The following is a 14,388-nucleotide window of genomic DNA, read 5'->3' as shown; positions in this document are numbered from 1 at the left end:
CAACCAACTGTTTGCAGTAGCATGTATGCTGTCAAACTATCAGAACAAAGCACTGGTCAAGAAATGGGTGAAATAAGACAAGATGATGACACCTGTGCAGGTAGCTGTGATTAAGCTGGGTGAGCACACCGTAATCCCGTGTTGCCTGACACACGCTAGTGTTTTGTTTGAATAAATGGTAAATAGCAAATTACAATGCGTTGATGATTTCTTACAAATGCACTGATTTACTATTCATTACACAAATCACTTCACTTTATTGTCTTTTTAAATACAATTGTATATTTATTTACATATATGAAATGTGACAAACAATATATATCAAAAACAAAATATTGAAATCACATTTTGTTGTCATTCAGAACACATGATTGAGGGATTGCCTCCTAAAAACAATGAAGGCTGAGCCAGGGTCTAGCAGCTAACTGCTTACAGAGTTAACAATGGCTACAGTGCCCACTACTTTTTTAATGACAGGTACTTCGGCATGTATGTGTAAAAAAAAAAAAGTCTACTTTTTCTCTGATTGCTCTTTGCACTTCTGGATCTGTGTATATTCTTTGCACCAGGTAGTCCACTGCATCCCAGATACAAGAAGTTGACCCTGTACTTGCCAGTAATAGGCATGGCTTTTCTTGAGCTTAGGGGAGCCACATTCCATCTGCACATATTTGCAGTCGACATAATTTGGGACATTTGAATTCAACAAGGCCAAATTGGGGATATTCTGTTGGGTCAAAAACAACTCCATCAGGGGAGGCACCAAGCCAGGGCGTAGAGGGGTGAATGACAAGGCCACAAGGGGAGTAGTTCACGTTTGCCAGTCTACTGTATTCAGCTGCTACTGTGGGCTCCATCTCGGCACCTCTCCTCATTTCTGCAGTCTGCCTTGTACCTTTGAGTATTCGCTCTGCAAGAGAGTTAGCAGAGCTCTCACCTCTGACGTGACAAATCTCTCTTAACCTAGAGGCAGTAACCCTGGGTTTGCGGAGCAGATGCCACTCTGAGCTAGAGCTTTGCTCACGGGTAGCCTCCTCAATTTTGTGAGACATTTCCAAATCAACAGATAAGCTGTTCATATGTAGTTGCTCCTCTTCTGAGCACACCAGCGGTAAATCACATGGCAAGATCACATACCCCTCTATGGGCAAGTGGGGTGTTGGTGGTGTGTCAGTGTGAAGTGTGGTGTACCGAGACGTCAAAGCAGGCATCTGATAGGACAGAACACTGCCCTCCTGCACAATCCCGAAGGCACTTTCCACAAGGGGCTTGTCAGGTCTCATGTTCATTGTGGTCACAAGCGGCCTGTCTTCAATGCTGAATGCTGAGTATGCCTCCGTAACTCTGAACAGGCAGGGATCTGGTAATGGCCCCACCATGCCTCTGTAGAATCCACTCCTACAAAGAATGGCAAAGACAATATAGCACATTAATGTGACAATAAAGGTTAGGAATACAGCACCAGAATTATGAATTTTAAAAACACAGGAAACACAATTTTCCAGCTAAAATTACCTTACTCCAGTCTGCACCATCCTATTTAGTACAGGCTTGGTGAAGACCATGGAGTTGATGGGCCCTGGCTTCACACCCTTAAGGAAAAGACAATTACTGTTCGTTGAGTCACTTTAAAACAAAAACTCTGTGAAAGATTACAAGTATTTGAACCTCATTGAAATTACCATTGTTCGCGGCTTGTGCCATTGCTGTTCCGATTCAGTACAGCTATGCACAGGTGGCACAACTGGCATGTTCAGTTCAGTGTAGTGTGCTGTTTGGAACAGCAATGCTACTGTGTGATTGCACAAAACAGTTCCTGCAACACAGGAGCACTGGTTGTACGTGAGCACCACTGGTGATGAATCACGAAGCGTTATCTAAAAAAGAGAGAAGAAATACTAGTGATTAGTAACCTCACTTGTTACTATGAGCCAGGAGGTTATTATGAGTAGAATTATTGGTTATTTTTACTGACCCATTATCCTAGAAGAAGCATGTATTCCTGAATGCTTAGTGTTACCCTCTTACCCTACAATACCACAATGAACTTTCTTTGGAAACTAAGATGCCTTGAAAATTGTATTAAAGCAGTTTTGACTATATATTTGAACCCCCAAACTTACACATCCATAATCAATGTAATAATATCTGACCAATCAGCTGTGATAAAGCAGGGAGAAGTAGGACACTGTTGAGATTCCCTTAAGGTAAACTAATGTTTAACTGAACTGAAACTCAATAAATAGGGGGGAACAGTGTCAATGCTGCCTGCCTACACTCAAACTGTGTGCTGTCTCGCTCTTCCGCATTGACCTGTAGCACAAGGCTCTCACGCTGACCTGCCCTGTCAGCCTGTCTTTATTGGACACTGAATGAAGAAAAACAGAGCAACAGCGTTAGATCTATACTCACGTCAACACATCTATGGCAACATTGCTTTACAAAAGCTGATACCATTATGCAGTGTGGCTAACAACAAGATAACCTTGGCTAGGCTATAAGGCTATTAAACGATAGTATTTGTTAGCAAAATGGCTAATGTTTTAAAGAATTAACACCAGAAACAGTACATAGCGTTACCCAGAGCCCTATAGTAGTATAATAATAATAATAATAGTAGTTATACTATAGGGCTCTGGCGTTACCTAGCTTTTGACAGCTAATGTTAGCGTAACCCGGAGCATAAGCTAGCTGGTTAGTACCGGTTACCTTCTTACCTTCATAGTTGTGTATATATGACGCAGCATATAATTTGAAGCCTTTATCGAGTTTGCTGGCTGGGGCTTTAGTCGTCCGGCAAATCCGATGAACATCTGACATTTTTAATTTCGGAAGCTCTTGTAGGCAGCGGGTGTAGAAGGTCGTCATTTTCAAACAGGAAATGAATCGGCCGCTATGAGTAGAATGCGGAAGTGACTGTGGATGTAGCCTATTCGGTTAGTTTTCGTTTTCGTCTCCGTGTAGATGCAGCCTTAAACACGAGTATCTGTACTTCTACTTGAGCAGAGCCCTAGAGAGGGCTCTGTACTTGAGTAAAGGATGTGTGAACTTTTGCCATCTCTGTTTCCACTACACTTGTAAAAAATGTAATCACATTAATTTGGTTCACCCAAATACGAAATAGTTGCCTTGTCACGTAGCCTACTGCTGCTGTTGAATAATGAGTAAAGCTTTGTGAAGCTTGTGGCTTTTTAAAATTCAACATTAATTCCTTGTTATTTTCCATGACACGTGAAACCATGTACTGCCTGATACTGCCTGTTCATGCCTGAACGTTGCCTAACAAACACTCAGCTCTTGTGTGTCCCTCAGAAAACAGGTTAACAGTGCGTCACCTTACCTGCTACTGTCACATCACTGCACAGCGATGCATCTCAGTGTTTGTGGATTCCTCTCAGGTGTGACTAAAAACACTCAACACTGCAGATATAAACAAACAAGAACCTGAGATATATTGTAACATTTGATTGAAATAGTCTATCTTTATATAGGTAGAAACTTACTAACACTTACTTAATTATGCCGTCAAATGTGAATAGCCTGTAGGCCTACTACGCATACATACAAATAAATGTATTCAACTACACACCTGTACATTTTTGTGAATGCTTCTTGCAATATCATTGTGACAAAATATGTCCACAGACAGGAATATCAACTTGCGAAATTACTTCAGGAATATATTTTGCTATGATGACACACAGAAACAAAAGGTGAAAACAAAGCAGCGTTTATGTTGAAAACACGGCTTGGTAGGGAAGGCTTGATGGTAAAGAGCGAGCCATTGTTATCGCAATGTGTTTCACCTGTGCTTTTCCTGCCAAGACAGTTAAAAATGACGGACAAGCACCTAAACAAAGATCAGAACCAGGCTCAGAGAAGTTTGATCTGTGAAATGTTCCGGCGCGCTTTGTTGCTGCATCTATCTAATGATACAGTCAATGGTCTTAGCTGCAGGACAGAGAAAGGCTTAATTAAATGTACACATACAACAACAAATTCTCACTTACAACTGCTGGTATTTATCATATTGTTAGTTTTGGTCTTATTTTCTCAGTTTTTGAGACGTTTTTCTCTGAGATACAGTGACCAAATTACATTTCAATGATGCTGCTAAAAGCATTTACAGCTTTACTTCATTCTACCTCTGTGGATAAATGCTAAATTTGACCACATGCAATGTTTTTCGCCCTTTTGTACCCCAGCATTGTCCCAAGATATTCTTACAATGCGCTGCAGGGAAAATTATGCTTAATAAATTCCACAAAAAACTTTTCCTTCAGGACAAAACTTCACGTGTATAATCCATAGAAATAACTGTGAACTGGTGCTTAATGGTACAATAAATGATGTTATAAAGTAGCTTAAATGCACAACAAATACAATTTAAAGCAATTTTATTAATGACAACAAATGAGTGAAAATGAGTAAGACATTTCCATCTATTGCAGTCATCGCAGAAGGCTGATCATCTTTTGGGAAAGTAATTTTTAGCGACAGATTGTATGTTTGTCGTCGTACCAACACGGATGAAGTTCAAGGGTCATACATGTCGATGGCAGTGAAAAATAAAATAAATAAATTACAAACTGCACACTTAACTGCCCAGATAAGTGTTGAGGTAATGTGTAAAATACTATTCAGATGAACGGGCAGAGTACAATCATTCATACATAAAATATGTACAGAGGTACATGAACACTCAGACACTGTTTTTCAACAGTATGACACATGGAACTTTAACAGAGGAATCAAACTTGAATTCAATTATGAAATAAAATGAGAATGAAGAAGCACCACGGTGTATAAGTGATGCTTCAGTTTCTGAATCAAAATAGATAATACATTATTTTGCTTTATATTTGGAGAGACAGAGGATGGAGATGTATGCCAGGAGAATAAGGTCATATTGGCAATGAACCTAAAAAAGCACATGAATGGAGTGGATTCGGTTTCCATCTTTAACTTCCCAACCGATGAGAGGAGAGATGGTGTTAGAGAAAAGAGGCTAACTGTCCTTTTGTTCAGTCGCGTTCATATGTATTTCCAAAATCTTACTTCCATGAAACCAGCGTCGTTTCCGACTGAGCCGATGACCGGCGGGCCGATAAAGTATCCAGGATAAAAAGTGCATCATATTTTGTCAAATACTGAGAAACATTAAAACAACAATCTTATAATAAACATCTGAAATATCTATTTTTTTTCTCTCACTAGTGCAACAACAGACTGGATCAAATAAAAAGAAACCTGCAGGCAATCAAAGCTTTTTAAACATCTAAATATTTTCTTCACAGTAGCAGAACAGTTAAGAAGGCAACTTAATGATTGATGCTTGAACACAAACATGCCAACATTATACACATCGCTCTTTTTTAAAGAAATAAATAGCTGAATTATCATCTTTATCCTCTTCTTAAATAATTTCCATCTCTATATGACTCTGATGCACATTTAATATAAAGTATCTAATACACAACTGCAATTTCAACACTACTGTTATACATAATATAATTCTCTATGGTTATCGTTCATTCACTTTGGAGAGAAAATGCTTACAGAATGAAGACCTGTAAACTCTTTCCACTCATAAGTATGACCTTAATATTATATAACATCAAATGTTGGTCCTTTCTTTCCTCCTCGTTTTCTTCTTTTTTTACAAATAGTATGTACAGAGTAGCTGACAGCGAAGGCAGGATTGTCTAAAACTTAAAATCAACAAGTGCTTTGTGTTTTCTATATTGTGTCACAGACCCATTTCCCTCAGATGAGTCAGTAGCAGTGTAGGATAATAATATGCAGGACTGGAAAAACATGAAGAAATGAAACCCATGACTGTTCTCACACCTGGAACAGCTTCACTCCGATAAGCAGACCGTTTCTCATAATAGTGAAGCAGTGACCGCAAAAACATCAGCTCTCCTCATCAGTTTCTCATTTAAAGGTCACCTATTATGCAAAAATCCACTTTTATACATAAACACGTGTCCCCTGTGTAAAGAGATTCTAAAAGTTTCTCTCTCTTGTTGTCCTGATCCATTTATATAAAAACCTGTCTGAAAATGAGCTGATCAGATTTTGGCCACTTTATGTCACAATGTTTTTTCGGGTTGTGTACTAACCATTAGCTAATAACTAACCGCGGTAACACCTTACCACCTTATCACCTGATTCTCCATTGTGGTTTTCTTAACCAATCATTCTCAGACGGGCTAGGGAGGCATTCATTAGCATTTTAAGCTTGAAAACAAAATCAGTTCTTTGGAAACAGAGCTGAACCGGTTTATGGCATGCTACAAGTCATGATCTGTTTGGTATTTTGAGTCAAACACTTCAGATACATGTATATAACTGAGACCTATGATATATCGTTGAAAAAGAGTATAATAGGTGACCTTTAAAGAGTTCTCGTGACAAACTCCTGCTCTGCTGCATTCTCTGCCCACCAATATCAATGTGTTTTGTAGCAACAAAGGTATGCAAGGGTAAAATGAACAACTTGTTAAGCAACAGGCGGTAAGTATGTCGCAAAGGAAGAGACGTGATGTTCCCTCTGATGTGTGAATCATTTTTCAGCCGGCTACAAAACTGTGCAGACAATTTCTTAGAAAGCAAAGTGATTGTTAGCTCCAGTGATTGAGTATTGCACTTATATAATGTTTTGGGTCTTGCAAGAGATTGATTCATACAAAAGAATCAATGCAGCAGGGAAGAGAAATCCTGACTTTTGGTCCCCAGTAAGGGTCAAGCTCCAACAAATCCTATACATATTTTTTTCTATGGACCCTCGATGCCGTGTAGACGTTTCTTTCCTACATGCCCTGTAATTCAGATTTCTGTGTTATAAATGTTTTCCAAAGCTGAGATAAGCACACACGAAGCTCCTGATCCAGAAGACATTGGACAGCTGTTTTACCAGGCTGGTTGGTACTCTTTGTGAATAGTAAACTAATGATGTGAAAAATAGTTGAAACCCCCCTTTAGGTTATCTGCAGCACATAGGAGCGCACACTAAGTGTCACCTCATTAAGTATTGCTACTCATACTTCTTGACAATTTCTGCAACGTTGGATAAACTCAATTGTTTGCACCAAAATCAAACTGCTAATTTGAAGGTGAAGACTAATCTGTTGGTTTGGAGTTCTGCAAAGTAGTAAAGGTGATAAATGTTCCTCGCTGCTAAGAGTACAAGGTGTCATATCACACCAGCTGGCTGTTATCTGTGTAACCACGTGGAAAAACCAGCAGAGGGAGCCAGAGGATCTCAGCTGAATATAAGTGACGATTGATCAGCGCCATGTGGAGCACTGTTAATAGGAATGGCACTGTTTAGTATGGTGAAGTATGAAAATCACATGACATATAAACACCGTAACACCTGTGAAACCCTTATGTTGAGTTACTGCTGCTTAAACTCAAATCAAACTGATTTGAAGAGATTACACATCTACTGTACATGGTCCCTCTTCCATCATTAATGGCACATTGGAGAAAACGCTCACTGGAATGAGGACAGAAAATTGTAACAAATGGCGCCAGTTTCTGAAATGCATCGTGGATCATTCTTCCAGTCTTAGTAAAGAACAGCATCAGATACTTCGTCCTGTTCAGAGTTACTACAACCATCAAAGTAACACTGAGTCCAGGTTTGTGACATGACGCTGTTCACATGAGGAAGCAAAGAGGATGATTAGAAGAGAGTAAATGCATCGCTGCCATGCAAATGGCTAAAAACACTGTCAAGGTGTGTGTGTGTGTGTGTCCTTGCTCTCTACGCTGTGCCTGGAGCTGGTGCAGCATGTTTCTGTCCGGGGTTGAAGCAGTAAGTGTTGAAAGTTGTCCTGTTTTAACACACAGCATTGTAGGGCAGGCAGAATGGGAACCATGTATCCAATCCTCGAGAGACACACAAACATGAAGCTCCTGTCTCAAGTCAACATCTTTTGAGGAAATCTATTTTTCTACAACTCCTGCCATTCACTCACTCGATGTATATATATACCTCTGCAGAAAGTCTTAATGTGCTCCTGCCCACCAGCTGTTGCTGTTGAAGGTAGTCTTGAGTACATGTCAAGCATGGTGTAGATGCAGGCAGCTGAAAACAGCGCTGTCACCTGGCTCCAGGAGTTTCAATAAAGGGCCCTGGCTCTGTGCAGAGACATTATCCATTTTATGGTGAAAGCAGGAGACGACTGAGAAAGAGGACTCTGACAGTTTGTTGGATCTGTGGAGTCAGTGAGCTGTAAAGCAGGCCCTTTATGTGATATCATTGTCATTGTTAACTCAAAATAAGCCTCTTGACTCGTTTTTAGTCTTAGCAAAACACGAAGGAGACATTGATTTCCCCTTACTGTAGTAGTGAATGAGTTATTTCAGTTTGAACTTTGTCCTTGTGGAGGATGCACATTGAGCCTCTTTCCTGGTGCATCATGGTGATCCTCTTCTGTTGTTTCTGTTTGTGCTGCAGACGTATTCAACCCCATGGAGCGGGCTCAAAACAGCTGGGTCGTGTTGATTGACTTGAGCCAAGATGGCGCCTCGCCAAGACTCGAAGAATAATCTGCACAAAATATGTTAGCAGAGACTGTCTGCTTTCACGTGGAGGATTTTGGAGAAACCGGGTCTCTTCTTCAGAGCCTAAGAGAAGGAGGGACAGGAGGACACCAGCATGTCATTATCTCAATGTGATATTTTTAGTATCTGACGTTAAAGAATGCTTTCCCCCTGTTGTCATCATACTTTTGTATTTCCCTCCATTAGCAGGTGTGTACAATACCTTGTGTGTGACAGAAAGCTAGTTTAAAGTGGACCTATCATGCTATATTTGAAACATATATTGTAGGGCCATACCTATATAAAACATGTCTGTGAAGTTTTTTTTTCAAAATACCAAATAGATCATGCATTTTAGCCATGCCTCATTTAGCTCTATTTGCTCTTTTCCAGCCCTGTTTTTGCAAGGGCTGATTCTGCTTTTGGGGCAGACTACAGCGCCACTTACAGGCCTGGCATATGTACTACAGCGTCTCCAGCGCTTTCGAGCGGTCTCTCATTCCCCTGATGGGTGGAGAGTTGCCCATGTAGGCGGAGCACCCCTTTTCTGACGTCAGAAAAATTCAAATAATAATCAGCTCCGTAGCAGCCCCGTTTTTAGAGATTTGGGTATGGAGGAAAAGAGAGAGGGTTGTGTTTTCTGACACTTGGTGAGTTCCCTGACACACCGGGGACACATATTCATGCATAAAAGACGTACAAAAGTGCATTTTGCATGATAGGTCCCCTTTAAGGAGGTACATGACTCTCTTCAAAAATTGACCATTAAACATTTGAGGAGAACTTAAGCTTCCTTTTCAGAGCAAACTGAAAAAGGGAGGGATAAATATAAATCAATGCCTGTTTGCAGCTTTTTGAGTGGTTACCTAACGGCTGTGAGCAACCCCACTGTATTGAGTGTTATAACCAAGAGGAACACACTGTAAACTGACTCATAAAAACAAAACATAAATAAAACCTGGGATTTCACAGCGTTGATATCTCTGTTTGTGTGTGGTCGGCTATGAGAATGACCCGAGCCTCTCACATAAGCCTTTTCTCAGTGAGTTAGCACCAGCACATCCAAAACCAGCCAGCACTGGGAATTCAAAGATTGAGTCATGTTTTAAACTGTGTGTAGTCATGGTAAAAATAGATGTATTTAATCCTCTGAACAGGAACTCGTCCAGCTGTAGTGCATAGTGTTGCAAAAATCCAAGGACATGTTGGCTTAAAAGAAGAAGGTGTAGAACAGAGCTAACCTGCCTGTTAGTCAACATTGCGCTCAACGGTGTAGTTACAGTTTATTTGTGCTTTGAGGCGAAATGTGCACACAAAATATCATATATTTATGGACTTACAACTCATTGGAAAACTGAACGTTGAGCACAATTTGGAATTTAGGACAAAACTCACAACTTGGAAACATTTTTCTTCACGGACACTTAAGGACTTTTTCCCCAAAAATACAACAAAAGTACAAATGTACAATTAAAAGTGGTGAATTAGAATTGTCTCTTAAGTAAATGTACTCATATTGCAGAATGATACATTTCAAAATATATATTTCAAAATAATATTCTAGTTAGTAGTGGGGGGTATGGCTGTTACCTGCAGCTTGTTAACCATCTCATCAAACAGTTTCCTAGCTTCAGGGCTGTTGGGGTCTTCAAAGTAGTCTTCAATTCCAATCTGAACCACGATGGACTTCAGGTTACGGCAAACACCTGCAGGAGTAGAAGGAGGATTTAAAGAGCATTCATTAGCAGGGTGTCAATATCACAGTTATCTGTTTAATGTTGTTTACATCTGGATTTTACACAGTAAAGGAATACAGCAGAATTCAAACTCACTGTTGAAGTGGAGCAGGGCTTTGGGAGTAACGGGGGTGGAGGAGAGCACCAGCATCTCCAGACCCTTCAGGCCCTCTCTGCAGACCTCTGCTGCCACCTCCTGGTTGATCTCACTCACATGATCCAACTCCAGCACCTGCAGGCGCATGCAGTTCCTCGCTGGTGGAGGTGTGGGGGGGAGAGGTGGGGGGAAATGTAGTGATGCGGAAAACAGGGGAGGTAACAGAAAACAGCCGAGGTTACAGTAGTGCATCGGGGCTTGTTTAACCAAATCTGCTTGAAATACATATTGAGCATTATCCAAAACTGTTCTTATGCAGTTTTAATGGAGATTCTAATATTCATAAATAAAATAATTCTGGATTTGTTCATAGGTAAGAACAGAATTACCTTTGTAAATTTAACATAAATAATAATAACTAACACTAAGTGAGTAATGGCATCCCTTAACATTTTTCTGTGTTATTTTATATCCATGACTGACGCTTCAAAATTAACTGTTTGGTTCACCTACAGCAGAGGAACAACCACTTCAGAAAAAAAGTGTTGTGTATTTTTTCCCTACAATTGTGGTGCTCCACCCGATTAAGACTTTTGTTTGGATATTCTTGACTTTATTCCATGACAATTATGTTCGATTGGCACATGCTTTCAATTACAATGACAATGTGATTCATGATTATAAGAACACAGTTGAGAACAAGTCAAATCATATTTACCTAGCGAGGCCAGCCCCTGAATGCCACATCCAGCCCCGCCCACACCGAGAGCTCGGAGGTGCGGCCAACATCTGCCAATCGTCTGCAGGCAGCGGTTACTGAAACGGGCGGGTTGCTGGCTACAAGGGACAAAATACATATATATGTCCATGTTCAGTCATTTAAAAATACTTATGTCATTAAATAATAGAACGTATCTGTATTGATCATAAGAGGTAGATTTTTGCTCTGTTAATTACCATGGGTGTAGTGGCGCCACCTGTAGGGAGATGATGTCTCTGCAACCTGCTCCGAGAGCCCAGATCACTTCCTGGCCAACTGGATCTGTAGCACTTCTGGAGCAAAATATGTGACCAAAGTTTGTGTTTGTTTTGCATATATATGACACTTTATCTGTACAGCACAAACCTTAGTCAAAACTCATGGACTTGTTAAAGTAACACAGGCACCACTGTGATATGTGTGCGGGGGGGACCTGGTCGTCCTGGTTACCTGTAGGTCACCGCCTGCAGGGCCCGGCAGTAGCAGCTGGCCAGCCAGAGGGAGCGGTCGGTCAGCAGGTTGGGGCAGTGTGAAATCTTCAGTATCAGAAGGTTACTTCCTGTGGCCTTTAACAACGCCTCCAGACCTTCCTCCAGACAGCCACTTAGATGGAAACGTGGGGGAAGGTCAACAGAAAAAGACAGACAGAGACAGAGCAGCAAGAGTAATTCTCCTGGCCTTCAGAACAGCACTTTTACCATTTATAGCATAAGATAATATATTCCTCCAGTGTGTGATGCAATATAAGCAGGAAGGAAGCAGCTTATATGCGTTATGGATGCAGATTTAAACTGTAATACATTCACACAAAACAGTTAGCCACTCATATCAAATGTCTTCCTGCCTTCTTTCAGGAAATGCAAACTTTTTTTACATGCTTATCCTTATCAATCAGCCCAAGAACATCAGCATTTTATCACTCATGTTCCTCTTGGTGTCTTCCTCTCATCCATCATTGTTGGAGGAGTCATTGCGTATGTCACTTACTTCAATAGTTATCCATGAATGTGCTTCTCAAAGCTAAAATAATACTGAATGTAGTAATAAGTCCCCCACAGTGACTTGGTATTCTATTGTAAAGTGTGAGCAGATGTCACTTCCTGTGTATTTCTGTGTCTCACCGTGTGCTTTTGAGGTATTCCTCCTTGGTTTCCTTCTTGCCTCGCTGTCTTGGTTTGAGGTTTTGCAGGATGAGGGAGTGCGTCTGAGTGCACCACTGAGACATTGTGCTCAGAAACTGAAGCAGAAACATGAAGATCAGTCAATAAATCTTTACAAGGCACAGCTAAAACAGTAAAGCTATAATCATGGTGCTGCTTTGATAAAGCTACTGATAGACTGGACGCAGTATCTATATAATCACTATGCACCTTGGAAGAGATGCGGGCGTTCTCCAGCAGCACTCTGGTCCACACGGCCGGGTGCCGAGCCACAAACTTCCAGTCCCTGCAGACCTCCGCAGCTCTCAGCAGGGTCTTAGTGTCCAGGTAGGTGAAGATGCAGAAGAGAGCTGCACGCATCTTCAGGATCTCTGGACTGATCACCTCGTTGGATTTGGACGGGCTCTTTTCATGGCGGCAAGGCTTGTTGTAGACCCCATCGGACCGACCTGTGGGGAGAAAAAAAGACAGAAATATACAGTATACAAATCCTTTACCATCATTAGACTTGGATTCAAAAGTTTGTCAAGATTTATTAAATGTTTTAGTTTTTTGTTCGATTCTATAAGATGTCTTTGAAGGAAGGGAAATACCTTCTTTTTTTTTTAAGGTTATCATTTATTGGAATGTTCCTCATATGGTTGTTGCTGTATAATGTTTTTCTTTACTTTTTGATATTTTTTTGTATAGCACTTTGTTATCGTTGATTGCGAAACAAACCAATTGCAACTCAAATAAACTTGGTTATAATCAGGATTATCTAATTATGTAAATAATAATAATAATACATGTTATTTATATAGCGCTTTTCCTGGTGCTCAAAGTGCTAAATATGCAAAAATGCACATTTAGAAAAAGGATCGAATTATCTTAATCCTATTACAGTCGACCAATTTCCTTTATAACAAATGAATGTCACATACAAAATGTTCAAAAGATATTCTGTCACACGGTGGCGCCAACCTTCAACAAACCGCTAAATGAGATTACATAATTCCTCTTTTCCTTTCCATCTTTTCATTCTCTCTATTACTATCTATTGGCTGATACAGCGTGTCCAATCCGAGCTTGTCTTATTCCTCCCAGCAAGATTGCTCCTAGATGACTCATTTCATCTTTGGCCTTGGAAGAAACCATCAAGGCTATGAACCATTCTTTACACTCTCACTCTGTCTTTCTTTCTCTCTCACACACACACCACCTACGCTCAAGACTGCCAAATGCACTAAAAAAGCCGAGCTGTGTGTTACATGCTGAGAAGAAACTGTGTGCTTGTCGATACACACCATCTGATACAACCTGGCAGGGACTCTCCCGATAAGGAGATCTACGTCAGAGAGAAGGAATGCCAGAAACATGTTGAGTGTTTCGTGAGAAAACCTTTGAGTTAATGGGGCAGTCAGTCATAGCAGTGCATCCCAGTTTGTAATAGGGCTCTGGCCCATTTTCCCAGACTGCCTCTGTTCACCTAGTATTTAGAGTAAACCTGACAGCAGGTGAGTAAAAATGGAGGGCAGCAGCAGTGAGTTCAAGGAGCTTGGCAGCGGCGGAAGTTAACAGAGAGAAGCACAATCTGTGCTGGATCAGAAGAAATGTGCACGAGCAAACAGCGCTCATACTTGTGTTAAACCAAATAGTGTTAACACCTCATGAAAAAAGGATTTCAGCTGGTTAAATCAAATTGTAAGAACTTAAGTCAAGATGGATCCTATTAGGTTACATGCCAATTAGCAGGATTAATACCCCCTATACTGAGTTTCTTTTAATTAAATACATTTCCTTTGGTTTTATTTAGTAGCAGCTTGTAATTGATTCCAATCAAAGCTGGACATTTCATTTTTTTTCATTTAATCGTTTATTTGAACAGGGACAATGCACATTAAAGGTGGGGTAGGTAATTCACTTCAGAAATACTTTTTGTTATATTCCATGGAATGCTCTTAACATCCCGATAGCAATGATTATATTAAATGCTTTGACAAAAAATACATCAAAAAATGTCATCTGTGGAAGCCGTAGTACTGAAATAACTGGATGGCCTACCTGCCTGTCAGCCTTCCATCTGTGCACAAACTTATC

The 14,388-nt window shown here is 40.5% G+C and overlaps 2 protein-coding genes across 2 annotated transcripts in view; both read right to left on the bottom strand.

The window, feature by feature from the left end:
- Positions 1-264: 264 nt before the first annotated feature.
- LOC117556098 lies at positions 265-2,912 on the bottom strand. The gene is made up of 4 exons (XM_034231254.1): positions 2,718-2,912; positions 1,683-1,877; positions 1,516-1,592; positions 265-1,398 (listed from the first exon to the last, which is right to left on the bottom strand). Exons 1-4 carry the CDS (start codon positions 2,811-2,813, stop codon positions 642-644), a joined length of 1,125 nt encoding a protein of 374 aa, XP_034087145.1. The 5' UTR covers positions 2,814-2,912; the 3' UTR covers positions 265-641.
- A 1,468-nt stretch (positions 2,913-4,380) lies between these two features.
- The window catches only part of fbxo41 (F-box protein 41), a 58,196-nt gene continuing 48,188 nt past the window's right edge, over positions 4,381-14,388 (bottom strand). The window contains 8 exon segments of the mRNA XM_034231397.1: positions 4,381-8,640; positions 10,147-10,262; positions 10,389-10,547; positions 11,108-11,226; positions 11,347-11,442; positions 11,600-11,752; positions 12,271-12,386; positions 12,520-12,758. Coding sequence (XP_034087288.1) covers positions 8,578-8,640; positions 10,147-10,262; positions 10,389-10,547; positions 11,108-11,226; positions 11,347-11,442; positions 11,600-11,752; positions 12,271-12,386; positions 12,520-12,758 — 1,061 coding nt within the window. The 3' untranslated portion in view covers positions 4,381-8,577.

The sequence above is a fragment of the Gymnodraco acuticeps genome, unplaced genomic scaffold (genome assembly GCF_902827175.1).
Source record: "Gymnodraco acuticeps unplaced genomic scaffold, fGymAcu1.1, whole genome shotgun sequence".
In the NCBI taxonomy this organism is placed as follows: domain Eukaryota; kingdom Metazoa; phylum Chordata; class Actinopteri; order Perciformes; family Bathydraconidae; genus Gymnodraco; species Gymnodraco acuticeps.
Note: the sequence above shows the minus strand (reverse complement) of the source record. Positions and strands in the feature narration are given on the sequence as shown.

What these genes read in the sequence shown, in the direction of transcription:
- LOC117556098 (XM_034231254.1), bottom strand. Translation starts at nt 2,813, where the DNA reads ATGTTCATCGGATTTGCCGGACGACTAAAGCCCCAGCCAGCAAACTCG. An exon ending in ATATATACACAACTATGAAG is followed by an intron (nt 1,878 to 2,717) that starts GTAAGAAGGTAA and finishes TCTCTTTTTTAG; the next exon opens with ATAACGCTTCGTGATTCATC. An exon ending in GGCACAAGCCGCGAACAATG is followed by an intron (nt 1,593 to 1,682) that starts GTAATTTCAATG and finishes CTTTTCCTTAAG; the next exon opens with GGTGTGAAGCCAGGGCCCAT.